The 28,000-nt window shown below is 44.5% G+C and overlaps 1 protein-coding gene across 1 annotated transcript; it reads right to left on the reverse strand.

The window, feature by feature from the left end:
* Positions 1 to 2,045: 2,045 nt before the first annotated feature.
* Positions 2,046 to 9,092, reverse strand: LOC133343423 (alpha-2C adrenergic receptor-like). Its single transcript, XM_061553012.1, has one exon. The coding sequence runs from the start codon at positions 8,450 to 8,452 to the stop codon at positions 7,058 to 7,060; it is 1,395 nt and encodes a 464-aa protein (XP_061408996.1). The 5' UTR covers positions 8,453 to 9,092; the 3' UTR covers positions 2,046 to 7,057.
* Positions 9,093 to 28,000: the final 18,908 nt, after the last annotated feature.

Genomic DNA, 28,000 nt, shown 5'->3' on the forward strand with positions numbered 1-28,000 from the left:
GGGAGAGGAGACCTTATTACGACGTACACAAACCAGAGACCACTTTGCTGTAAATCATTTATTTGAGCAGCGACAGAGAAAATGGAAAAAAGGAAGGGCAGTGGACAGGGCGATTGAGGTTTTTTTTGTGTTCGGCTTTGCACATGAGACTGCATTTATTTACTGATTTCACTATCGTGGCAACAGTATGATTTTATGCCTGTTAACCTTGCAATATAAAACTGCGCCAGCAATGCCAGCTCAAGGGCCATTGCACACCAAGTGCGCAAACATTTTGCTTGCCAAGGCAAACCTACAGACATTTAACTAAACTAAATCAAACTTACCTTGCTCACCTGGGCAGTGACGCTATCGATGTCAACATCATCATCATCATCAGACATAATTCAATCGCTGCTGGATGAAGGCTTCCCCAAGTTATCGGCAACCCTCACGGTGCTGCGATGCAACGATCAATGCCGCTCCTGCTGGTGAGCTCATCGATTCAATGCATCTCTGTGCCGCTCACACTCTTGAGAGAATTCCCTCCTTTGACTGCCACTCTGTCACGAGTCTCAGCCATTTGCAGTCGTCACCTCTAGCATTGCGTTCTGCTCAAGACCACTTCTGTTTCTTCTTCTTGAATATGTTGACCGACTTGCTTTTATTCTCTGATCCATGTGGTCCTCTTTTCTGTTCTCTCAAGGTAAGTCCTCTCTCCATGCCCTATTTGAAACTTTTCAGCCTTTGTTACATTTTCTATGGCAGTGTCCATGTCTTCAATTCATTTGTCATGATTTAAAAAAACATTTACAAGGATGGAACGGCTACAATGAGATTGCCTGAGGAAAGGAATACAAATCTAATAAAGTGACATGTCACAGGGAGTCAGACAAGGAGATGCGTTCTCACCAAGGCTATTTTATTCACAGTGACTTCAATATATATTTTCATAAAATTGGATTATGGAAATAAAGACATAAACATCAATGGAGGAAAAATATTAACTCTCTCAGATTTGTATTCATAACTGGTGTCCTATGGGTCATATGGGTCCTATGGGTTCGACATCACACAGGCAAGTCAGTTGTATACCATCAAAATTGACATTATACCGACACGATTTAACCCCCAAAAGAAACAAATATTCGTGGTAGAAAATGCTCACATTTGCTGATGATGTCATTATAATGGAAATAAAATACGAGAAACGTTTGAAGAACTCAATTTTAACAAGGCTGCAAATTAAGGCTCAAGATAAATGTGAGCAAAACAAGTCGTCTACATTAAGTTTGTTAACAAACAAAGAAATATGTTGGAAGGAACTACTGGAAAAGGTATGCATACTGCACATGCATACGGCAATTACTGAAGGAAAATCGTGAATCAAAAGTTATGAAATAAAGATTGCGAACCAATGCAGGTTGGATTAATTTTGTAAAAGTGAACTTGATAATCAAAAGCAACATGTCAATAAAATATGATATTTTTTTTTACCCTTCTATCTGGCAACAAAACTGACACCTTTTTACAAGGAGTCATGTTTGCATAGACCGCAACCCATGTGAGACTAGGCTCTAAGGAAAGCTGTCTCGGGTGTGGACCAATCAACTTCAAGGACAGTGGACATTATCAGAGTTATGTCTTTTGTTTGTATTATGACTGCAGGTATTGTGGTCTATGCAAACATGACTCCTTGTAAAAAAGGTGTCAGTTTTGTTGCCAGATAGAAGGGTAAGAAACCAATTAACAATATGTCAATAAGTTAATATTACCTGCCATCTAAATGAAACGCTGAGCAGACGACTCTTGCGTATCTCGTGACCTGCGTTATATTCCCAACAACAGAGACGAGTGATATCAGAACCAGCTCTGGATAGTCCACCTTCAACCTGCACTCACTTGCATGGTGAAGAATGGTCAAGCAAATGTCCACAAACGACAGCGGTAGATTAACGAAGGGCCTGTAATTCTACGTGAAAATTAAAAATGAGCTACAGTCGTGATATGAAAACAAATTCAAACTGTACAGAAAATATAAATTGGACAATCAAGACTCCGCATGCTGGTGCTTTCATCTGCAATGTTTATTTATTTGCCAACAACAAATATATTCAATCTCTATTCACAAGGCACAGGTCTTTTTTTTTTTTAACATACACCGTGTGCTTTACATTGTGGGTGACAACTGCCATGGAGGGCCCTAACAATGATGGTGCAATTGAACGCGGAAGTGGAACACCAAGAACACACTGGGAAAAATGTAATTTTCAAAGTAAACAATCGTTTACTTGGGGTGCAAGTCCCAAACATTTGGAATGCGGATTTTTTTCACAATTTGTTGCCTCTGAGGACACACCCAGACAACTCCATATTTTCCCAACCTAATTCATGGCTGTTGACACTTCTGGCACGAGAGTAATGGCTATTTTTCCCACACATCATTCAACACTGAACTTCAAGTCTCCTCAGTTGTACTTTACATAATACTTGGACGCCTATTTTGGTTTTAAGGGTTTTCTAAAAAAATAAACATGGATAGGATACTTTGCAAATAAAACGACCCAGACATTCTCTAAATTTGTGACGTTTTGATTAATTGTATTTTACTGCGGTCCTGTTTGAGACTTGTGGACACTTATTGAAAATATCCTCCTGTCTCTCGTGTCTCCACAACACCCTTCCCAAATGAAAATTAGACTGTAAATATTTAGACAGCAAGATAATTTGATTAGTGGGGCGCGTTCAGTCATTCTCCATCCAGGTATTGAAAGCTTACCCAAAGTTGCCCCAGCAGGTAACTGCATTCTGATGTCAAGCCCTAACGTAAAATGAAAACAGACTCTTAAGCTACTAGTTATTTGTCTATACTTCTATGCAGCGGTGCCCTCAGATGATCAATCCAGAGGGGGGGGGGGGGCGGAATTGTTATTCAAAGTTACTAATTTTGGGAAACAGAATGCACTTTCACACTCACACCCGTGGAGTGTCAAGAAAGACAATTCTAAAATAAGATTACGTCGTAATAATCAACAGCCATTGCCAATTCACTGCTGGATGATGGCCTCTCCAAGCCGCTGCCATCTATCGTGATCCTGTAAACAATCCACCTAGCCATTAGATTTGTTTGAATATATATTTTAAAAAGTGTCTGGTGTACATCGGCCGTTTTAAAATTCTGGCAACGAGGGCAAGACTTCTTCTTTGCGCCCCTTTCGGCATGGGCGTGCCTCTATGCCTTCTTCGATGCCTCTTGAACGAAAACTCACAAACAAAACGATGCGAGCCACTGTTCCCAGAGCAAAGTCCTCGCATATTCCAGGTACTTAATCGGTGATTGAAGAGGCAAAGGGGGACGGGCAATTATTCATACAATAGAGAGTGCAAAAGTAAAATGTAAAACAAGATTCATCCTTCTCTCAGGAGACAGGCAGTCGTAGCACTACTCTCATATACGCAGAGCACAGTGAGAGAACGAATGCATGCACGCTGGCTGATGTAACATCCATAGCAGCAAAGATGAGAAAATAAGAGGAGCAAATTGAATTCCGCCAGATGCATTGTATGGAGCGCATTATGCAGTTTCATTTCCCGGTCCCTCCAATTCCTCGAGAGTGATTCATGGCCACAAATGCACTCTTCATAAACCCAACGTTTAGTGGACGACCAATAAAACGCACGTGGCAAGGATTTTTTGTTTGCCGACCAACACCATATCCCACGCATAATAGCCCATGAGCCCAGGACAGATATTTCACCAGGCCGTTTCACCTGCGGTGGCATAACTTGAGTGGATCCAATGTATTATATGATTAAATAGCAGTGAATTGTCGGATAACCATTTAAAATGAGTAGGGTTATCAATCGTTTACTCTTATCGGCCATGTAAATACAATACATCGGTACGACTTATATTTTGCTACCCTAGGTGGTGGTTGTACTCGTATCTTGCTCTGGCCTCAGGACGAATACGTTTTTTAAATCCTTTATATTAAGTTCGCTTGCTTGCTTGCTTAGGACCGTGCAAATATTTCGGTCGTTTTTTAACCCACTTCCCGTGATCCAATCGAGCTGACATTTTCCACACAGACTCGTTGTGCGTGACAATTAATGTTCGTGAAATTTTTTTTCCAAAATTTTACACTTTTTAGGACAAAAATATTATATTTAATTACCAATTGCTTAATGCTGTCATACAATCATCTGACCCATAGGTGGCAGCCATCTCAAGCCAGAGGACGAGAGGACTCTAGCCGCCACGCATATAAAGGATTTATAGTGAAAATTTTTGTTTTTACGGGTTATACTTGTTTTTCTCTTCCTCTCTCGAGTGGGAACCCCAGCTGCTCGGAGGCCTCCCGTGCTTGCAGACTGCTCTAGAGACGTACGAACATGATCGTACACGAGGTTTAATGCCTTAATATATGTCCAAGTCTGCGGCGCAGAAAACGTGTATGCACCCGGCATACCATGTCCAGGATACGTCTCGCGATGGCCTGGGTTACTAGTTCTGCACCTGCTCCAGTCTACCAGCGACCCGGAAAACACTCAGCGGGAACATAAGCCTTGATTACATGTGTACGTTTGGGATATCCGAGTCGATCGTTTGCTTTACCCTCTCAAATGTATGCTTTATTTTCTACGCACTTTCAATGTTCTAACACTCCCAAAAAGGTGTAAAACAGAACAAGCAGCATGACCCTCATGAAAAAAAACATCTTACAGACTCATTGAGGCTTTCCTGGGTATATAAATAATATTACACTGCACTGCAATCAAGAATAGCTTATAAGAAAATCACCCTGCGTATTACGACCTCTTCAGATCAAGGTTTGAGCTTGGTTAGTTCCTGGACGAGTGATCACCATGCACGCTTGGGTTCTGAGAGGAGGCTTCGGTTACGTTCTGGGCAGTGCAGACACATCAATTGTTGTATTCTACTTATATGCTCCCATATCGATTCTCCCCGCCTTCAACCAACTCGCACTGACCAGCGTGACAAACTATGGCAAACTAACCCACATGACACGCATGATGTGGAGGAGGGCTTTATCCAGCAGTGGAATGACAACCGGGCTGGCTGGACGTGTTGTATCTGTCACCATCATCAGCCATGGTCAATCCACTGCTGGATGAAGCCCTCCCCCAAGCCGCCTACCATGTATGCGTATATTCTGTCTGGGGTGAGGTTTTTGCGATTAGAATGGACCCACCCCACGTCCCCACAATGTTATGGTGGACCCGCCACTGGAGCCAAGAAGTCACACAGTGCTCTATAGATAACAACACCGCTTCTATGGCAACACTCCACCCTCTTGGCTGAAGTTCAGCTGGATGGGTAGAACACATATCTAGAATGTCACGGCGACACCAAAGTTACAGATCAATTAAGAAATCGCTAAAAGAGGAACAACTTTATAATCCGTTAAAATAAATTTAAATACAATAGTATGATTGTAAAATCCTAGATGTGGATTTTTTTTGTACTAAATAAATTACACGAACAAATATTCAAGCAATAAATAAAAAACACACATTTTGTTTGCCGTTTAAAAGTAAGCATTTGAAACAATGTGATTGTTTGGCACAATAATGGTTTGAATAAAAAAAACAGGGAGCTAAAAAAATAACTAGTTTCTGAATGTCGGTCATCTCACCACAATAACAGTTAATGAAATAACTTATTTAATCACACATCTGTATGTGCTACAAAGGATAGCAAATTGCTAACTCCACGTTACAAACATCAGAACAATGCAACAACTCCACATATTAAAGCGGTGATGATATAATGTGGCCATTTGATTACATCACCACGCATTGCTCGATTGAACATTCCCGAATGATGGGCAAATAGTGTAACATAAAATGTTAACAAAACAAGGGAGTGCGTCACTCGCTCGCCGGCGGTTCAATTATGGACATTGATTCTTGACTCAAGCTAAGCACGTCGAGAAAAAATGTTGATATATCGATTTAATCACACCGCAAAGCATACAAATATACCGAGCCACAGAGCCAAGATTTTGAAACGTAAAGCCAGCGTCGCGTTTCTCAACACAAAACAAGATAAAAACACGGTTAGTGACGCCAGATAAAAAAAAAAAGATACGGTTGTATTTGTGCATTCAAAGCCAGGAATAATGGGAACAGGAGACGCTTTGGAGAGGTGAGTTGGTTGCTGGCTTGAAGAACAATTCCACGGGAATTACACTTGGGTGATGAGAGATCAGAGACAAAAAATAGCAAGCACTCAATGCAATCGCTAGCCCCCACCCCGTTTCCCAGGGTCTCAGGATTCGGACTGCCCTGCATTGTTTCCTATTACGTGGAGCGCATCTGTGCTTCGGAAAACTTTCCTCGACAATTGCGGAGCTCAAGGACATCACCGCAGCATCATGTCCAAGAATAGCAGCAGCTGACGTCTTGTCGACACAATATTCCTGGCCTCAACCTTTCAAAAGCGCAATTCACCCAACCACCGCAGTCGTGTGCTTAATGTGAGCAGACATTCGTTGCAGTGGATGCTGGGTCCGATTGTTTCCTGACTTGTGAATAACCAACCCTGTGTGCCCGCGTATGAACGTACGTGTGCATGTGTGCATGTAGCTATAGGTTCTCAAAAGGAAAACGACGAGTCCGCATTTTCAGCTCGTCAACCTTTCCTCCTCTTAGGTGTTTTTCGGTAAAGTCACGTGACTTTAAAGTAAAGTCTTTTAGGGTAAAGTCACGTGACTTTACCGAAAACACCTACGAGTATGAATCATTGCAGTCACGAAAGCTTCAAATCTAGAACATTCCCTCCGACTGACAATGAAGGCGTGTCTGGCAAATCGATTTCAACTTTTTTCTCTCTCCCCACTTCCCTTCCATACTCGTGGTGTAACAACTCCCTGTACGGCCGCTGAAGCACAAATTAAACGCCCACGATGCGTTCCAGACTCATAAAATACACAACTCACCATTAATTTTGTCCATTTTCAAATCAAGCCGATCGCATGTTGCCTCGATTGCAATTTATTGTTCGTGAGAAATATACACGCGGAGTCACGAGAGTTCGTTGTTTTTTTGCGTCCGCCTAAAAGGACGTGTTGAATTGCATGCACAGGATCTTCTTGAAGGCACGCCGAAAGTCCCTGTTGAAAACCGTGTAGATGACGGGGTTGAGGCAGCTGTTGCAGTAGCCGAACCAGAAGAAAAACTTGAAGAGGGTCTCGGGGATGACGCAGAACTCGGGGCTGCAGATCGCGGAGAGGCTGTACGTGAAGAAGAAGGGAAACCAGCAGATGACGAAGACGCCGATCATCACGGACAGCACAAAGGTGAAGCGCCGCTCCCTCGCCTGCGCTATCTTCCTGCGCTCGCGCGCTTTGTTCTGCCTCTCCAGGATCTCCATCTCGGGGTTGTAGTCGTCCTTGGTGGGCGAGCACGGCTTCCTGCTCGCCTTTGCGCCCGCCGAGGCGTCGTCCCTCCTCCGCTCGTTCTTGTCAGAAGACACCGACGTCTCCTCTACGTCCACCTCGGGATGATGATGAGAAGGAGGATGCTGATGATGAGGAGGATGATGATGATGGCGAGACTTGTTTCCGGCGCCGTTGCAGTTCTTTTCTCCGTTTCCGTTCCCCTCGCCGCCGCCGCCGCCTCCGTTGCCGTTCACCTCGCTCATCCTGATGGACTCCATCGGCCGACACGACGTGATGGGCGCCTCCTTGTCTCGCCGCAGCTTTGCGGCCCTCCACTTGACGAGGTGGTAGATGCGCGCGTACACCAGCACCATGATGAGGCAGGGCGCGAAGAACGATCCGATGCACGAGCCGAGGATGTACCAGGTGTTCGTGTTGAGCTCGCAGTTGGGCCGACCCACCTCCTCCTGCTGCTGTCGGTTCTTCTGGTTCATGGAGATGAGCGGCGGCAGAGAGATCGCGATGGCGATGAACCACACGATGACGATGATGCGCTTCATCCTGCGCGGCGTGCGCTTGATGTTGTACTCGACCGCCTGCGACACGGACCAGTAGCGGTCGAGGCTGATGGCGCACAGGTGCACGATGGACGACGTGCAGAAGAGGACGTCGAGCGCCAGGTAGATCTCGCACCACACGCGCCCGAAGTACCAGTAGCCCATGAGCTCGTTGAAGAGCGAGAACGGGATGACGAGAGTCGCCACCAGGATGTCGGCCGTGGCCAGCGACACGAGGAAGAGGTTTTGGGGAGCCTTGAGCGAAGGTCGCGTGAGGACGGCGATGATGACCAGGCAGTTGCCGAACACCGTGGCGAACACGAGGATGAGCACGAGGCTCGACAAGCCGAGCCCCGCCAGCACCGAGTACTCCCAGCCCAACTTCTCGTCGGTGCCGTTCAACGAGTTTGTGCCGCCGGTGACGTTCTCGGGCTCGGCGAGGGTGAAGTTGAAGGCGGCGTACGGGCTGAGCAGAGTTGACCTCGCAGCCGCCGGGTCGCTCATGTTCTGCATCTTGGTTGTTCAGGGCGCGGAGTCGCAGCGCTTGTTGGAGTTTCACTCATGGGGCAAAGCAAGTGCGTGATGAATGCGCTCGAGAAGCAGCCGATGTTGCTGCCCTACACACACCGCCGACACGTCACCACATGCTGCTCGTCACATCAACTTGAACTCGTTGCACGTGTCCGGTGTCGAACCATAGCGACAGTTCTCTGCCGATGCAGCTACTACCGTGACGAAACGAGTTCATAACTCCATTCGAAACGCACGAAAGGCTGCCGATAAATGAAAAAAAAACCTCTCGGATCGCGAGGCGCGTTCGGCACTTGTTTGTGCAGTCGTCGTGGTGTCCGTCAAGCCGCTGTCCAAATAGACACAAGGGAAGGGCGTTGCGCTCGCCAGGTGCCTGGAACTTGAGGCGTGAGAAAATGGGCTGCGTCGCCTCTCCCCCCTGTCACCTCCTCCCGTCGCCTGCCTCCTCCTCTTGCTCCCCTGCAGCGCAGCTCCGACTCGCGTCGCTCGCGTACCCACGGACCGCTGCTGTGTGCGCTCGCACGACCACAAGCACATTTTAAAACACTGGGGCCGGAAGGCCCTTCCCACATCTCCATTCTCAGCCACTCTTTCCCAGACCCCCCCACCCACCACAACCTCCTCCTCCCCCCACCGTCCTCCTCCCACCGTCCTCCCCCCACCGTCCTCTCCCCACCGTCCTCCCCCCACCGTCCTCCCCCTTCCGCCCTCCACCTCCCTCTCCTCTTCCCCTATTTCCCAGTAAACCAAAGTAACCCCTTCAGTCGTTACGGGCACGTATCTGCCCCCCACTCCTCTCCCACCATCGAATCTGTGCGTGTCTTCCCTCCGAGCTTTCTGCTCAAAACGAGAGCACACGAGGGGGGGGGGGTGTGGAGGGTGAGCCGCTCGTACGTGCTGAACGACGTCGTCCATCGACCACCAATCCTCTGGAGTCAACCACCCAACCATTCCTCGGCCCTTGGAGACAAAGCGCGGATATCCGCGCGCGCAATGCGCGACAATTGACGCGCTCGTGTTTTAAGCGCTGCACTTTATAATTAACTCGTATTGTTTGCAAAGACACTGGTGCCGAGTGACATGGGCTGACTGTTGACGGGTACACGCGTTCGTGTGTTTGCGCGCAACGAGAGTCGCATTTACGCAAAAAAGCGTTGCTCAACAGCACAACGCCCGCGTACGATGAACGCCGCTCGTTTATCCAGCGCATGCGGTATTTGTTAGTGTGCGAGTGCAACTTGTAGACCCACTCACGACGCGAGAGCGTTTTGCGTGAAAATATTTTAAGGGGAGCGATGTTCGCGATACGCATAATCCAATTGCGTATTCCGCGCTTAAACTTTTAAGCGGACTTAACCCGTTTAACGTGTGTGCTGTTTGCTTCCAGGGGGGGTCAAAGTAAGTTTCGGCCTTTAGTCAGATGTTATACTGTATTGTACATTATAGGAGAGGTGGAGTGGTGGGACAGTGGTTAGCGCGCTGTCGCTATTAGTCCGGCAAACCTGAGTTCTTCAACCGATTCCTGACCACGGCTAACATCAGTGGCGAGTGATAACTAAGCCAGTTCTAGGCACAACCTTCGACGCACGCTGACCAGCTTGGGTCTAGGTTTCATCCAGCAGTTGATGTACGTAAACAAACCATCACAAATTATTCATGTTATGTTTAAAACAAAACGTGCACACGTGTAATACGCACGTACGCTGGACTTCTTCCGCGAAAAGTGGTTGCAAGGTGAGCGTGTGCAACAATGGTTTGATTTTACGTAGCGCGTAAAGACATTTAGTCACATTTTAGATTTGAAGCTTTCGTGACTGCAAGGATTCATACTCTTAGGTTTTTTCGGTAAAGTCACGTAGGTAAAAAATATAAATAAAATTAATAAAAAAATAAAAATAACTAAATTAAATCACGACGTTTCGAGGCAACACAAGTCTCCGTTTTCAGGTGGGACCGTCACAGCTAAATTTACTGTATCAAGAGTACATTTAGCTGTGACGGTCCCACCTGAAGACGGAGACTTGTGTTGCCTCTGAAACGTCGGGATTTAATTTAGTTATTTTTCATTATTATTACAAAAAAAAATTACCTACGTGACTTTACCGAAAAAACCTAAGAGTATACATTTAGTCACCTCGAGGCGCTGGAATAGGACAACGAGTATTCTTTGGGTCTTTCGGTAAAGTCACGTGTAGATGCTTCTTTGAATCCCTGCAGTCACGAAAGCTGCAACGTCAAGATGTAGTCGACGAGTAACCGAAACAAAACCACGATGTGGGCAGATCGAGCGGTGGTTACGAGAGTTCACAACGGCGGAGAATGCAACTTGCCAGCAGCCACCAGGCAACTCCACGCAGACGGCTGCCGTGGTGGCCGGGGTGTTGTTGGCAGTCTTCACACACTCGGGGACGCCTTCTCAACTGATGACGTTCGAACGCGTCTCTTGTCCGATCCCGTTCCGTCGGTGCGTTCCGTGTCCTCCGTCCGCACCCGGCGGTGGGGACAATGACGTTCGTACAACATCATCAAACTACGAAGCCCAACTGCCAGTCCAGTTGTACAACGTCGCGTCGACGTTAGTGAAGGTGACTAACGCGGGGGTTGCCGAACAACTCGGGAGAGAAAGCAACGTGAGAGTAAAATGCACAAACCTGTTTTGCTCTCAGCTTTAGCTGGCAGTCGGCTCCCACACCGGTAATTCAATACGTCCGAATACAAGGCATGCTGAAAAGCGTGTCGTAGTACATAAGCACGATTTTGCATTATGTCACCCCATCCCACCCACCCCGCTCTGTTTAACATAACAATTTCCTCCCCCCTCGAAGAGAGACCCCCTTTTGTGACTCGGGCGAGTCTATGTTCTGTGCAATGCGATTCATTTGTGAAGCAACAGACGCCGCGGGGAGAGCGTCCGTGGGTTTGCAGGGTCAGTGAGCCAACATTGGCGATGACTCTTGATTTTTGTCACACGATCGCCACCCACCGACCGCTCGCCTGCGTACGTGACTCTCACCTCGTCCACAGATCAACTCGGCGTCGTTTTAAAAGGAAGGGAAAACAACGTCGCAAACCAAGGCTGTCTCTTGTTTAATTACCTACGAGTTCAAAAAAGCGTGGTGTTGGTGTTCCGAGCACCGTCGAACCGAGCTATTATTGCTGAAGCAAGCTCTCAGCAGCTCACGCAGCGCGACGTGGGACATCGTGCCGAGCAACGCACGGTACAGCCCGGTAACGCCTTAGCAAACCTGACGGCGGTGGAAGAAAAACATACTTCTGTGTTTTTGTTCGAGACTGCATTGGCAGTGGGGTGCACAAGCACAACTAACAAAATCAAACTAGGCACACACTACCTTAGAAAGAAACAAGGCATCGTTTTAGGCAATGGCCCTTCCATCTGTCTGTTATGAAGAATGGCTTTTGGCCAAAACGTTGTACGTGTTCGATTGAGGGCAGTGTTATTGCCGAATGCGTTGATTATTTTTGTTGTGTAAAAAAAGAAGAGTGCTGTGTTAATTGCTACGAGTCCACACTTGGAGCGCAGACTTTGTAAGTGCAGTAATGTTTTTACACTCCGAGAAATGCATTAACAGGGAACCCTCCGAAGGGATGGACGCAAAAGTAAAAAAAAATATGTTATGGATTTCTCAATAACTTTATTGCCATTAAAGGTGGTGGACTTTTGCATTTTTTAAATTGTAACCATATTCAGAAACTGTTTTGGATTCCTTTCATATTCTATAAAGCCCAACATTAACGCAAGCAAGTAAATTTACAAATGACGTTTCTTCATGCTATTATGGGTTATTTACATCTAAAATAAATGAAGTAAAGTTTAAATTCTAAAATCAAAGCGACCGCCCCTTTACAGCTGCGTGCGTCTATTTGGCTTCTTAAAACACATTTCTTCAAAAACATTACGCATTCGATTGGTGGCTTTATTCATATTTCAAGCAAATATCTCATTTCACAAAATGCGCTGGGATGGAGTATTTTTGTTGTGCTGGGAAAAGCTGTAGATGCAATTTACGTAATTAAAACATCAAACAACGCCTTGTCCATTGCCATTTTTGACTGCAGTAAGCTATGTTTGCTTCAACACATAGGCTGTAGGCCGATGGTAACATTGCTTCCAATGTCATATATTATTGTGAAATTGTGAAAGAGCAGAGCTGTGGTGGAGGTGGGTTATGTTTTTAAGTGTACATTTTTTAAATTACTAATTTGAAATTAACTATTGCATGGAACATCAATTCAAAAGTGGACAAAGCAGTGTGTACAAGTGCATGCTTAAAATTGCATTTAGACACGTTAGGAGGAATACATGAATGAGAGAACATACACAGGTTCATGACAACATTCAAACTGTTAAGCAACGTAGCTTTCGGCAGGACACGTTGCTGAGAAGGAATGATGCCAGACTGATCAAGAACAATCCAACTACTATCTATATATAACAGCGGATCCTTTCCTGTAAACATCTGACAGTTCACCGGGGTTTGTGCGAGCTAGTCGAAACATTGCCAATGAGACACCGAATTCATTTACTCATGTGACTCAATAATATTTTGTATTAGGAATTAGCAGACGTGGTCTGCTTATTTACTTTGTTAAAACATAATGATGGAGTGGCAGCCAAGAAAGAATCGGTGTCCACGACAGAACATCCGCCGAGTGAACGAAACTATGAAATCGGCTCATGTGTCGGTGCTTGGTGGATTATTGCATTACGGCGCCGTGAGAAATGATAATGGTTGGGGAAACCTTCATCCAGCAGCGGATTGATCACGGATGAGTATGATGATCATGGGGCGATTGGCGAGGGACCCCGACGCGCAACGCATGCGTTGTACCTTCAGCCACCTTTAGGCACGACTGGCTGCTGCTCATATGTGACGCTGTGCCCTCTCCTCTGTGGCAGGTGCACCCAGCCACCGTGCACGCAGTGCGTCGGCGTGCGTGTGTGTGTGTAGATGGAAGAGATTACATTAACCGGGCTTTATATTGTGCACGTTGTATTAATCATCCCCCCCGCCCAAATAATCACTCGCGAAGACGAGCAATGACATCCGTAGGCGAAGTGCATATGGTGCGCGAAAGATGCAAACTTGTGCCAATTACATGGCATCCACACAAACACGTGCAAGGAATCAATCTAAATGAATGATATATCTGCTTATACTTTCAAATGGAAAGGTTTTTTTTTTTTAGCACAGAGCCGATGCTGGGCGGTTTTCCATTAGCAAAACTTAACAAAACGCATTTATCTAAGTGCTCACATTAATCACGAATATTTCAACTGATTATATGCTCTAAAAGTAACTTTTTCATGAAATTGTCTCGAGCGGTAATTGCTACACAATTGCGGCAACTATAGTTAGACCATTTAAATGCACTGCTTGCCTATATAATTGAACACTGCACTTTTGTATCAGCACGACAGCGTGTAATACCCAGAAACAAATGGACATCACATTACATGTTTTGTATCCAGTCTAATACGTTTGGAGTAATGAAAACAGCTTGTGCGCAGGATCTATTTGTTAGGATGGTTTAAATCCGTATTAACATGAGAGATGTGCCACAGTTTGGGAAGGCCTTCATCCAGCAGTGGATGACATACGCTTCAAAATGGCAGTCGAGTGGTGGCGCCGTTGTTATCGGCCTGCACCATTCACCTGACGAGAGGAGTTCCTAGCCGCAGATAATTGCAGTGATGAGTGATATCTGAACTCATCGTGGCCCCCGTCTCTCACTTCACCAACCCACGCGAAGCAGTATGAAGTATGGTCAGACAAATCCCGTGGCCTAAAAATGCGGAGAGACCTCTCTGTCCAGTGACGAGACGAAGGGTTGTAAATTATAACTTATTTCACCTAAAGTTTGACTCGAGCATTTTCTTTCAACACAGCACTGTATACTCTTTGTTTTTTTTTTTCGGTGAAGTCACGTAGGTGATTTGATTTAGTTGTTTTATTTGTAATTTTATTTTGTTTTCATCTACGTGGCTTTACCGAAAAAAACAAAGAGTGTGGATCCTTGCAGTCACGAAAACTTCAAATCTAGAACAGCACTGTATTTTCTGCTCCCCGTTTTCTGAAGGCTACCTTCATCGCCGCTGATTTTGACGATTGTGCCTGCGCCAATGTTGAAGATTGTGTATTTGCCAGACTGTCAGGCATGAACGCTCAGCACTATCCAGGTGTGTCCCACTGGCATGCAGTCATTTGTCAACGAGGTTCATTTTGTCCGGGTTTTGTTTTTCTAAAACACCAAATATGTTCAGTGCCGAGGGACATTACCTACTGCTGCTTGCTCTCTCAACTGCACCACAAAATTAAAATTAAACATCCTATTGGCAGACACTCAGACAAATGTCACACAACACACAATTTTCATTTGCTCGCTACGTTTGGCACATTTAAGCATTTAAGGCAATGTTTTTGGTTTGCATGCAAGGAGTAAAATTAGATTCTTTTTTTTCTGCTGTGGAGTACGTATAACCTTTACCTTACAAGGTCTGTGCACGCTGACTGCATTGGCACAATGCTGGAGCACTAAAAGCTGCTTCTGACAAGTACTGTGTGCTTGACCGACTCGTTTTCTTTCCTGCAGTCCAGCAAACTGCAGAACCATGAAAAGTGTTTTTTTATATATACCAACACCACTGCGGACTCACAATCAACTCTGTTCAGTTCACTGTTGGATAAAGTCCTCCCTAAATGTCCTCCACGAAGCTGGCATGCAGTAATCCATCTCCTCGGGGCGCATTTTCTCTTAGTTGTTACTCGGTCCTTATTCTTGACCATCGGCCACCATACCTTTGAGAAAGGCGTCCTGTCCAAGCAGACTTCATGTTTCTTATCAGCTTCAGTGTTGTCAATAACCTCTCTTCCACGTGTCCCTCTTTATATCTCTTTTTCATTATAACGTACTACAAGTAAAGAAACGAAGTTTATTTCACATTCACGAAAAGAGGAACAATTCGTTTCCAATGACTAGCGCAATATTTCACGGACATAAAGTGACCACAACTCGAAGGCACGGGAGCAGGCTCAGTGTCAACTCGAGTGCCGGGCGAGAGAGGTGACGGGACCTTTCAGTGCCTCTTAATGGTCAGTGGAGATTGAACGGCTTGCTGGCTAATGTGTGGGCAGGCTGGCGCTCTTGGTGGCGGGTGGCTGCCACGAACAAAAAACACCTGGCGGTGATTGTCCCGCTCCTTAGCGTAGATGAGGAGGATAATGTGAGTGGCGCTGCAGAGAGTTCTACCACGAGCTTGCAGTGCGGGGAGACGGGAGGGAAGGGGGAGACGGTGGACAACCGGGAGTAGATACGGCACAGGCAGCGGGGGCGATCTTCTTTGCTGACTCAACGGAGAAGCCAGCGAAGGAGGGAGGTGAGGTGAGAAAATCCAGCCGAGGATTGCTGGCGCTGAGCGTGCGGGCGGGGGATGTTTTTAAATCCTTTATATTAAGTTCACTTGCTTGCTTGCTTGCGCGCTTACGACCGTGCAAATATTTCGGTCGTTTTTGAACCCACTTCCCGTGATCCAATCGAGCTGACATTTTGCACACAGACTCGTTGTGCGTGACAATGTATTTTCGTGAAAAAAAAATCCAAAATTTTACACTTTTTAAGAAAAAAAATTATATTTAATCACCAATTGCTTAATCGTGGCAGGCAATCATCTGACCCATAGGTGGCAGCCATCTCAAGCCAGAGAGCGAGAGGACTCTAGCCGCCACGCATATAAACGATTTATAGTGAAAAATTTTGTTTTTACGGGTTAATTTTTTTACAAGCGTCGGAGCTCCTTGAGGTGACTTGATGAAGACGGAACAAGGGACGCCGTTGCAACGGTGAAAGCGAGACGCAACTATGCAGCTCGTTTACCAGCTCGTGTTTTAAACACAGCCCACGCAGTAGCACCTCAGAACAGGGCTTCATCAGAGAGCAAGGACACCACGAGCAGAGCACGCGGTCGACCGACGCAATCGGTGAATGCAGTGTCCTTGAGCTCGTCAGCCTTCTGCATGCGCTGCTCATCATAGCAAAGCTGAGCTTCTCTTCACTTCAGACATTCCCTCATAAATTAAACTACACACTTAACTAATCTATAACAAGTTCAGCCCTCCACGTTGTTTTTATTTCACTCAACCCCACCTCCCAAAAGTATATTTACACCCGCTGTCTATGTTTGTGAGCGAAAATAGAAACCGTATTAAAAAGTGGAACGTTAGGACCTTGGCTGGAATAAAGGCCGAAGCCTTGGCTTTGTTATTAGACATTGTGAACATGCCTTAGAACGACAATATCTAGAGCTGTAGCCCCAAACCCTGTTTGATTTGACCCCATGCCTTTGAAGAAATGTTCTCAAAAGGCCTTCAGTGTAACATTTAGGTGCTATGAAGAGTTTAAAGGGACTAGTAGTAATCAAAAGGCCAATAAAGTTTAGCATTAACTATATTTTGAACACACATGAGAGTAATCTTCTTGGTTCTTTCGGTAAAGTCACGTAGAATGGAAATAATAAAATAAAAAATAAATAATAATAAAAAATAGCAAAAATAAATAAAAATAAAACGTAAAAATAACTTTAATAATTTTATTATTTCCATTCTACGTGACTTTACCGAAAGAACCAAGAAGATGAATCCCTGCAGCCACGAAAGCTTTAAATCGACACAGAGTAATGTTTACTCTATCCTATCAGGTGCCTGCTGGTCCTCTTAATCATGCATCAATATACATAGTCTCCATCAGCTGGAATTTAAACCATTTACGTCTGTGCTATCGGTGAGCAAGCAAATTGACCCTCATTAAGATGGCGCTCAATGGTAGGAAATAGACTGTTTTGGCAAAAAGTGAAGAGGAGGCCAGTAAATTACTGCATGGTGAGTGGGCACCAACGAAATAAATTACAGAGAGGGGAAAATGTTGAATAAATCTATGAGCACAAAGCTGTTTGAGTTATTTTTACATCACATCTTTTGTCCCAACATAATTGTCAATTATCCACAAAGCTATTATGGCCATTTGAAATAAAAAGAGGTGGGGGGGGGGGGGAGAGAAATAATAATAATTTTAATTGTTTAATGTGGCTTCATTGTGTTTTGCTTCTGCTCCAGAATGGCAGGATGTTTCGCTGGAGGACACTTAAGGGAAGTTCCCAGTGCGCGTACGTGGGTGTGTGAACGAGCACTTGTTTCCGTGCCCTCAACTTTTTTGCACACGCAATTATGTACGGTCAATTTAAGCTACGAGAACAACCCCTTTGTAAGTTATGCAACACGATGTTGCTGGGAAATGTCATAACAAAAATAATTGCATAGATTCGACTTAGTCGGAAAAATACTAATTTATTTTGTCGTGGAGAATGCAAGATTATTTATTGTGCATTTTGAGTTAGATGACATGCTTATGAGTTGGACTGAATTATACCATCTTGTTTTGTGTTCCCAATAACTTTCATAAAACGTATTTACATGTTATTGATTGGCGTTCATGTGTTGGCCAATGCTATTAAAGGCTTTCTTGAAATGTAAACATGCTGCCTGCCTGTGCTGAAAATATATATTTGCCAGGCATCTTTAATTTTCAATCAAATGGAAAATTGTTTGCAGATGCATGGCACGTCTATTTCACAAGCAAACAGCAGCTGTGTTATTGATGTTGCTCGATGTTACGATAAAACATCAAAGCTAATGCAAAGCAGCAATTAGAAATGTATGGCTTGATGAACATTTTCAAGAGTCATGTCTTAATGCACATCCGTGGAACCGTTGTGGTGATTCAACAGATGCCCTGCAGTGCCATCACAGCTGTGCCACTCATGAGCAATTACTTTGTGTGTCATGCTCACTGTGAAAATTCCTTGAACACCAAGAGAAAAATGTGCATAATTAACACCGGTTTTGAGACACTGATGTAATAATATAAATGCCAACTAATCTTGAGTCAACAAATTGGTATAATATATGTACGCTGGTATATGCTTAATGTAATACGTGATTATAAATGCGGCCATTTGTCAATCCAGTTATGAATTTGATGAAGGCCTCTCCCATGTTGTGGGGTTCTTTATCCATTCTTAACCATGCCGGACTCTGTGGAAGAGTGGGCATGGGGAAGGGGGAGTCAGGCAGGAGCAGGTCATGTGTCACTAACCACTGATGTTAGATATGACTGGGAATTGAACTCAAGTGACCGGCTGAAGAGCACAGCACGATAACCACTGCACCTCAACTCCACTCCTGTATCACGTAACGCAACTTATGATGAAGAATGGTGAATGTTAGCCCCATGACCAGGATGTGACTCAGGAAGGCCACACACAGGCTGATGAATTCAAACAGCCACAGCATCCCTTGGCGGTAGATAGAATGATTGCAACCAGATGATATCTACTTATTGGGACATCAATAAGACTGTGCTGTGGAAAGACCGACTGAGCCAATTTAAATCCAACACTTTCCATAAGTTATGAGAACATTCATAAAAACAGGAAAATGTGTGCGGGCTAGAAACAAATAGAAATGCACACAAGACATAATGTGAGTTATACCCTCCTGCTGTTTGTGAGCATCTCTTTGCGTGGCGTCGTTATTCCTACCGACTCAGCCATAGGAATGTGGAATTTCCACCACTGGCTCCGAATCATTAGTGAAGACAATGATTTACTAACACTCATGAGCAACGTGGAGAGATCAACCAGAACATTGCGTGTGTAGAGGCCTTCGTTGATTCATTTTAACCCAGACGTGTTACCGTCTGCAGTGGGTACGAGAAACCCACGCCCTTCAGGTCAAACGAGGTCTATCACTTCATCATTCATCTGCTGTCGCCTCGACAGACCTGGTTTTCACCTGAGGACGGCTGCTTGCGTTGTGGCCGAAACGTCGTGAGAATTATTTTATTATGTTTAATTTTTATTATTTTATTACTTCCCTTCTACGTGACTTTACCGAAAGAACCAAGAAGAAGCGTGTAATTGTCTACTAGAGGGGAATATTTGTCCGATCTGGCACCACCGTTTATAATTTCATAGTGTGCCAGGTCACACGTTGCTTTTCCGCTGGTTCTGTGCACACAGTCATTGCGAGCAGTCCTCGCGTGATCGTAGTTTAGTAACAACGAATGTGTGGCTCGCCAAAATTAATACGACTGTCTTATTTAACACGAAGGCTTTCGCGACCAATATCATCCATAATAGAGTTTGTTGGGTTAGATCGCGATCTAACCCAACAACCTCTATTATAGATGAATGTCGTATATTGCATTTAGAGAGGAAAAAGGTGCCCCACTGATTGGCCCTACAGACGAGATGGGCTGTCGATGTTGGGCTTCCACTTGCCAATCAGGATCTCCTCTTTTTTGAGATAGCTGTTCTGAGAAATCTGTCAGTCATCCTGGGACGTTAACATTACCAGTTTTTGTGAGCTGTGCAATAATAATACATCACTTAAGACAATGAATTTACGTGTAGTCATTTCCTCTTATGGTATTGTGAGATATTCTTCTTCTGCCCAGGATATGTGCCAATTTTTAAAATTCATATCGGAGGTGGCAACCCCCGCTGTAAATGTACACGCAGCATTTCCTGGTAAAGGAAACGAGATAATCCTTGCTTGAATATCGAGATAAATGTGTGCTTGAGTATGTCGCCAATTCAAAGTCTGCCCTCACCGTGGGATGAAGAATTCACGTGCCACACAAGCGAGCATGTCGCCAATTCAAAGTCTGCCCTCACCGTGGGATGAAGAATTCACGTGCCACACAAGCGAGCATGTTGCCAATTCAAAGTCTGCCCTCACCGTGGGATGAAGAAGCCACGTGCCACACAAGCGAGGAGGCGTGGGTCATGAGCACCCTGCTCGGCACAGGCTGATGGCACGATGGAGGCGCACGCCAGGGGTGGCGTGAGTACGCGCAGCTAAACATAGCGACGTGCAGGTGCGGAGCGCAAGACCGACTGTTGCTACCCCACGTTAAGACTACAGATATTTTTTTTTAACACGAACTTTAACCTTCTTGGTTCTTTCGGTAAAGTCACGTAGAATGGAAATTCTACGGCCACAACGTAAGCAGCTGTCCTCAGGTTCTCCACCTGAGGACGGCTGCTTGCGTTGTGGCCGAAACGTCGTGAGAATTATTTTATTGCGTTTTATTTTTATTATTTTATTATTTCCATTCTACGTGACTTTACCGAAAGAACCAAGAAGACGGCTGCTTGCGTTGTGACCGAAACGTCGTGAGAATTATTTTATTACGTTTTATTTTTATTATTGTATTATTTCCATTCTACGTGACTTTACCGAAAGAACCAAGAAGATGAATTCCTGCAGTCACGAAAGCTTTAAATCGAAACGAACTTTAATATTGCACAGGTGTTGAGAATAAGCTATGACATAAGGAATTGGGTTACAAAGCCGTGACGAATATGGGTGGTTCATACTCATCAATGTTTAAATTTCATTCAATTCATGTACATGAAGTGAAGTATAAACTCATCCTGCACATTCTATCTCACCAACTCATACTGACCATCGTGGTGAAGTATGGTTAAACAATTCCCATGATAACTAAATGTTGCATGTGGAGGTGCTTCTTTCATCCGGCAGTAGGATTTTTATTGAAACTAACATTTAATAACTAGGCTGAGAAGCTTTTAAACACTTTAAAACCTGGAAAATATAAGACATGCATTTTCGCAAGTCGAGTTTATGCATATTGTACTGTCATGTCAAGCAGTCATAAAGGGAAGTTAGAGTACCATTTGTAGCAGCCCGTAATGTCAGTTGCTAAATTATTAAAGTCGGTGTCATTGCCGTGAGCTTGCAAGCAATTGTGAGCAACGTTAGATTCGTTGTCCTGGGAGGCATACTAAGAAAACACTCCATTTCGACGTGACTTAGTCGAGTATTTAAAAATGCTTCTTTCTCGAGCTCGGATATACACAGATGATTTAATGTGTATTTATGCTAGCAACGTGCTCGTAAGAGCCGTATTTTTTGTCTTCCAAAAGGTACCTGCACAAGCCTGATGCACAAGTGCTGAATTTCCCTGCCAGCTGGCCAAGAGGGGCTGAAAAACCAGTTTTGGGAGTTATCTGGAACAAAGGGTATTTTACCTACAAGCTATTGGTCCAAGTGCAGTGGGGTGTGGTGGCAGTGAAAACGTCTTGCAATTGTTCACTTTGCTTTTGTATTTCTATTTGCCTTCGTCTGTCATCATCATCATCGGCAGCAGCCGTAGCATCGTCTTCCGTCAACATCACGTTGCTTTTGTAATTGCCGTTAGCCTTTGCGACGCTGCGAAAATAAAATGTCCAGCTTCACTGTCAACACGAACGCGGTGCGTTTGGGACCATTTATTTAACAAGCATGACTTCTTCAAAGCCGCTGATGAATTCCCAGAAGGTGGACACCGCCCCAGAGGTTCTTCTTTAAGCAAATGCTGCCGGATAACATTTGTCTGGGAAGCCAATAGGTTGGTGGACTGAACCATATTTCAAATCGTATTTGTGAAGTCACGACGGAATTCTGCCTGCACGTGCTTTTCACTGCAACGGATCTCACTCGCCATCCCAAGTGACCCATGCTGGCATTTCCGCGAGCGAGCCACAGAATCACGCTCACTTCGAACCGTTCAACTCCCACTCGTTGCTCTCCGCTGGGTCCACAATGCCTCCACTGTTTTCAGATTCTGCGGGTCCAGAATGGGACCGACCACACAGTCACGTGAGAACCAACATTACAAGAAAAGAAACAAGCCCCCCCGCAAGGACTACATCTGGCTCTTACACCCTCAACACAACAAGATCTCGATGCTGAGGGAGCACGTGGAGGCATGACATTGTCCATTACGATGAACTGTCATCACCGTCATCGGCAGCACTTCTGTGAATTATGCTATTAAATCGCTCACGTAGTATTGTGTTGTATAGTATAGTGTTGTACTGCATTGTACCATGTAGTATTACATGGTATTGTGTAGTATTGCATCATATTGTGAAGTATTGTGTGGTATTGTGTTGTATTATGCAATATTATTGTATCGTGTAGTATTGTGTTGTTGTATTGTGTAGTGGTTTTTTTATAGTCAATGGCGAATTTAGCTACAGCCAGGACCATCGGTGCTGCCAAAATGCACATTTCCTTCTTTACCCACGTGAGGTTAATTTTAAGAAGTTTAAGTGATGTGATCTGTGGACTGCCAACACGGCCCCCCTTGTGTTCGTGAGAAAATGCAGACATTGTCAATGATCCAAAGAAACCTTGCCGGCAGCTGGGGGCTAAAATACTTCATTTCCCAGCGTCGTTACGGCGTCTTGCTGTCTCGATGGAATTTGTCAGTGCCGTCTTGCGTGAATATCACACGTTTGACAAAGGGAAAATAACATAGGTTCAGGAATGAAATCTATCAAGATATCAATTTATTCACGAACTAAAGGAAATATGTTTTGCAAACTACAGCAATCCTTTCATGTACAGCTGCATGTACTTTGTGTTTGACATCTGTAATTACTTAGCTGCAAATTTGAGCGGCTTGACAAAATGACAGTCCACTTTGATGAAAGTTAATTATTTAAAACTTGTATCTGCATGACCTATATTTTGGGAGTATTTTATTCATTGAAACTCTAAAGTAATTTTTTTTCACGTCATCTAACCTCTATAATCATTTACATTCAGAAGGAAGATGTCAACTGCAATGTAATTTGTGTTGTAAAGAAATCGTTACCCTATTACAACAAAAGATATACTGCATCAAATGTAAATAACATAGAACACACGCTACTGCGATGGGTCAGGACACTGGCATTGCAATGCAGAAGTGGTCGTTTTGAGCTCCCAGTGTGGCCGATGAAACAATACTGCTGGTTTCTTAAATGCCTCCCCCACCCCCACCGTTGTCCACCAGCAGGATAAATGAGTTAGTCCATCGGCAGGTCGTGTGTGGAGGGGTAAAGCGTGGTTACTCCCACCTCTTCAAAGACGTCTGGCCAGCGTGAAAAATAGGCCAAAAAGCCCTCTAGAGCTCCCTCGAGTGGAGGCCCCCTTCCCTCAGCAGTGGCGTGAGCAAGCAGTTGCAGGGCTGCCCCTCTACCTATTGCATAACGCCAAAGTGTGTGCGAATGCGTGGTCGACCAGGGGCATCAGAAAGCCCTATTCGGCTCTCAGAAAGGAAAACAGGTCAGCCGCCTTTGCGTAAAAGACAATAACGCAAAACAGAAGATAAACTATAATTGTACGGCCAGATTTTATTTGGCACATGAGTGCACAAAATGTGTGCTGACCTGCATTGGTTCACACCCACCATGAAACAAAACCATTGCGAGGCCACGTGTATTTTCGCTCGCAAAAAATTATCCCGTAAAAACAAAGTTTTTCACTATAAATCCTTTATATGGGTGGCGGCTAGAGTGCTCTCGTCCTCTGGCCTGAGATGACTGCCACCTATGGGTCAGATGATTGCCTGCCACCAATAAGCAATTGGTAATTAAATATCATTTTTTTTCCTAAAAAGTGTAAAGTTATGGAAAAAATTTTTTCACGAAAATGAATTGTCACGCACAACGAGTCTGTGTGCAAAATGTCAGCTCGATTGGATCACGGGAAGTGGGTTAAAAAACGACCGAAAGATTTGCACGGTCGTAAGCGCGCAAGCAAGCAAGCAAGTGAACTTAATATAAAGGATTTAAAAATCTCGCGGCTCGGCGCTGAGGCAACGGCGACTTGAGCCACGCCGCGTGCGCTTACGCATCTCCCACAGGCCGACCTCTCGAATTTTCAATTTGTTTTTCTCCTCGACCAAACACAACCTAACCTTATTAGACGGCGGCAACGAATCGCCTACACAGCTAAATTGCCTGCATTCGGGATATGGGTCCCAGCTGAATGCGCCTCATAGAATATCTAATGTTGCCTCGATATTTTTCAATGGACACAACATCCTTGACGTGTTTATTATACTCGATGCGTTTCTATATGAATTCTGGTTAAATTATTTGTTTATTCGCAACACAGCGCCGGTTGACGAGATGTGCCGCGTATATTGCACGGGCAGTATTGGCGTCAGCGACGCTGTTATTGCGATTCCTATGAATTTTTGAAACATTTCACGTGGTTTTACGTCATCGCACACACAGGCATGGTTCAGTACCGTGTATTGTACTGTGGTAGAACAACATCTGTGAGCAGCCTGTTTACTGCAGGGCTTAGTAAACAGGGGGACATTATTTTGTTCATGCTTTGGTGAATTCTGTACAAGTCATTTTAATGAGCATGTTTAAGTGCGCCACGACACTGACACACAATGTCCCGTCATTGTAAATGTAATTTCAACACAAACAACCTGAGAATGTAAGAACGTGGGAATGCATTGTGATTCGTTATGAGGCATCTCTGAAGTGTGTGATGTGGTTAGATAACATTTAAACCATTATAGATGTATCTGCATCAAATTAATTAGCAGCAAGTGGTGTTTTTTTACAAGTTTGCAACACATACAAAAAACGAATTACCCAAAATACACCTCATTGCAAAATTTTTAGAGGCAAAGCATATTTAAGCATCTGTTGTTGTAACTTGCTGATCCGTCCCTACTGGACATGTGTGGAAAAGAGCTTCACAGCTGATAGGATTCCTCCAGGCTAAATAAACGGATTCTGATTTTGAATGGGAGACTGACTGGGGAAACAGATGTTGTAGGCTTGGGCTGAGAATTGAATCGGTGGAAGAACAGAATGCATTCTTGAATCTATCTGTGTGGAACTTTGAGTGTTACCCACCAATAGCTATTTTTTTTTCTGGGAAGAGTACTCCAATTTTTTCCTATATGAAGTCAAATAATCATCAGTGAAAACGGTCAAACATCCCAAAACAGGAACCTCCTGAAAATAGTTTTACGAGTCTGTGAGGTCATCTTCTTGGTTATTTCGGTAAAGTCACGTAGAATGTAAACAATAAAAATAATAAAAGAAAACATAATAAAATAATTTATTTTATTATTTTTATTGTTTCCATTCTACGTGACTTTACCGAAAGAACCAAGAAGATGAATCCCTGCTGTCACGAAAGCTTTAAATCGAAATTTGAGTCTGCGAGGCTTCCCTGGGTAAACAAAAGGTCCCGTTACTCTTGTCTTTCCTATTTTAAGTGGTTTATTTATGTATTTTTTCTGATTGTACACACAATCACATTGGGTTAATTTATTTGTCCAATTTGCTTTTAATTACGTTCCCATGTATTTTAATTACGCATTATATATCAAATTAAAATTTTGCGTATAAATTATGCATAATCTTTTTAAGGGGCATTTTCAATTTGCTGCATGTCAACAACAAGGCTCTGTTTGCTTCAGAGGTAGCTTTTGCTATCACGTTTGTTTTCATCTGTCACATTCACACACGATGTCTTAAGAACCACTCCGGTTTTGTAAAGCACTATTGAACCAATTCCGCTGGTAATCTGAATGCATCAGTGGCAGGATGCTGCAGAAGTAAAACACATTCTTACGGAGGGAGCTGGTAAGAACGTTGGGTTGCTCGGTCAATGGCCAGGGTCAACGGCGGCGTGGTCTATTCCGCAAATATGGCCGACTGTGAGGGCGGGCACAAGCCGGCGTGAGTAGGTTAAACGTTGAGTTTTATAAGGGCACCACGGGGTGACCAGCCCCTCCTCACCCAGCCCCACCCAGCCCTACCCTCCCCACCCAGCCCCTCCCCACCCTCCCGTCTCCACCCAGCCCCACCCCTCCCATTTTTGGATGCACGACGGACGGACGGACATAACAATCCCCTGTGGGCTGGTGTAACCAAGAGGTTCCTACCAGTAGAACACGTGTGTATCACAGCAAGAAGGTTACAAAGATCGTCGCCTGACTTGATCACCTTTCTTTGTACGGAATGTGTGTTCTCCCCCTGTCCTGAATGGGTTTCCTTTCCACAGCTCAAACATTGTAAATCGTGATGGCTAAACATTCCAATGCTTGTGGACCCTTCTAAAAGAGTTTTCAGACTTAGTGTGGGTAAATAAGAGTACTTCTCCAATGTAAACAAAAAACACTTTGTATAGCGTCATCATCACCATCATCAGAAATCGTGTATCCGCTGCCGGATGGTCACTGCTACGCATGAATGTATCTCCATCATATATGGCGCTTCATCTCAAATGTAACTTTATTTGTAATTGGGCCGAGGGTGGTGGTTAGCGCATTGTGCTACAAATCAGGTTACTTCAATTGTATTCCCAGCCACGGCTAACATCAGTGGCGGTGAGCGATATCTGACCAGGGGCTGTGGAGGCCTACCTTGCTCCCAACCCGTACTGAACATCTTGGTGAAGTATGGTCAAACAATCCTCGTGACAGACATGGCAAGGGGAGGCTTTCATCCAGCAGTGGATTGAGGGGGCACTAAATATTTTATACCATGCCTCCGATGCAATGCACTACATCTATGGGGGTTCGAACGTAAGGGGAATTCGAGATAACACGAGATTCATGCAGAATGGAAGCAATCTCAGGCCAAATGCGATGTGGGCAGACAATGTAGTGCAAACTTAATATTTAAAAAAAATTAACCACGAAATTAAAAAGCTAAACGGTGCTGGAGACAACGTTCTTTTATGCCCACTTAATTGGAGTTATTTATGTATTATTGAAAATAATGTCCTTTAATTCAGTCCAAAATGTATTAATTGTGGGTGCATACATAATAATTCAGGGTCAGCTACCCATTTGGTAGTTTTTAATTTCGGCTGCTGTTCTTTTAATAGATACACTCTATCGATGGAGCGTAATTCGCAATAATTCTGCCGAATATCGCGAGTGACCATGTGTTGTTGTAGCAGCGTAAAAGCGGCGATCATCGAAATTAAAATCTGTTCTTCTCATAACCACCAGCGGCCAATGCAGGTCACATAGTAGTAGAGGAGGTACACGATCCTATTTGTTTTTAAACATCGCAAGAACAGTCTTGGTGTAAGAAATTGGAACACATTGTGACCACTCTTAGTTCCTACTTTGGAATGCCAGCACACAAGACAGAGTCCAGTCTTGATACTAACAGACTGCACAAGTCTATTCATAATAAAGGTTTTTGGGTTAGATCTCGTTATTTATAAATGTGTCGTAACCCTCCACCACCCGACACGGCCAATCAGCAAAAAAGTGTCACCAGCATCATCGGGCAATTTGCCAGAATGGCGCAATTTCCAGCGAAACGTCGTACTCAAAAATTGTAAATGTTGTGGATTCACTCTTCAACACACCGGTGGGCTAAAGCAGTGAACTAATTGTCTTTTGTCAACGTGACACTTTTTTGCTGATTGGCCGTGTCGGGTGGTGGAGGGTTACGACACATTTATAAATAACGCGATCTAACCCAAAAAGCTTTATTATGAATACTTTTGGTCGCGAAAGCCTACGTGTTAAACTGAACAAGCCTATGCAGAAGCAAATGCGTAAGCGGCTTTAAAACCTTAGCTATTCCACGGAGGTGAAAGGATGGCCGACCTTATGACCCTA

This window comes from Lethenteron reissneri, chromosome 17 (assembly GCF_015708825.2).
Source record: "Lethenteron reissneri isolate LAM-NWPU_2019-01 chromosome 17, ASM1570882v1, whole genome shotgun sequence".
Taxonomy (NCBI): domain Eukaryota; kingdom Metazoa; phylum Chordata; class Hyperoartia; order Petromyzontiformes; family Petromyzontidae; genus Lethenteron; species Lethenteron reissneri.

Coding starts and splice junctions, on each gene's coding strand:
- LOC133343423 (XM_061553012.1), bottom strand. CDS start 8,452: ATGCAGAACATGAGCGACCCGGCGGCTGCGAGGTCAACTCTGCTCAGC.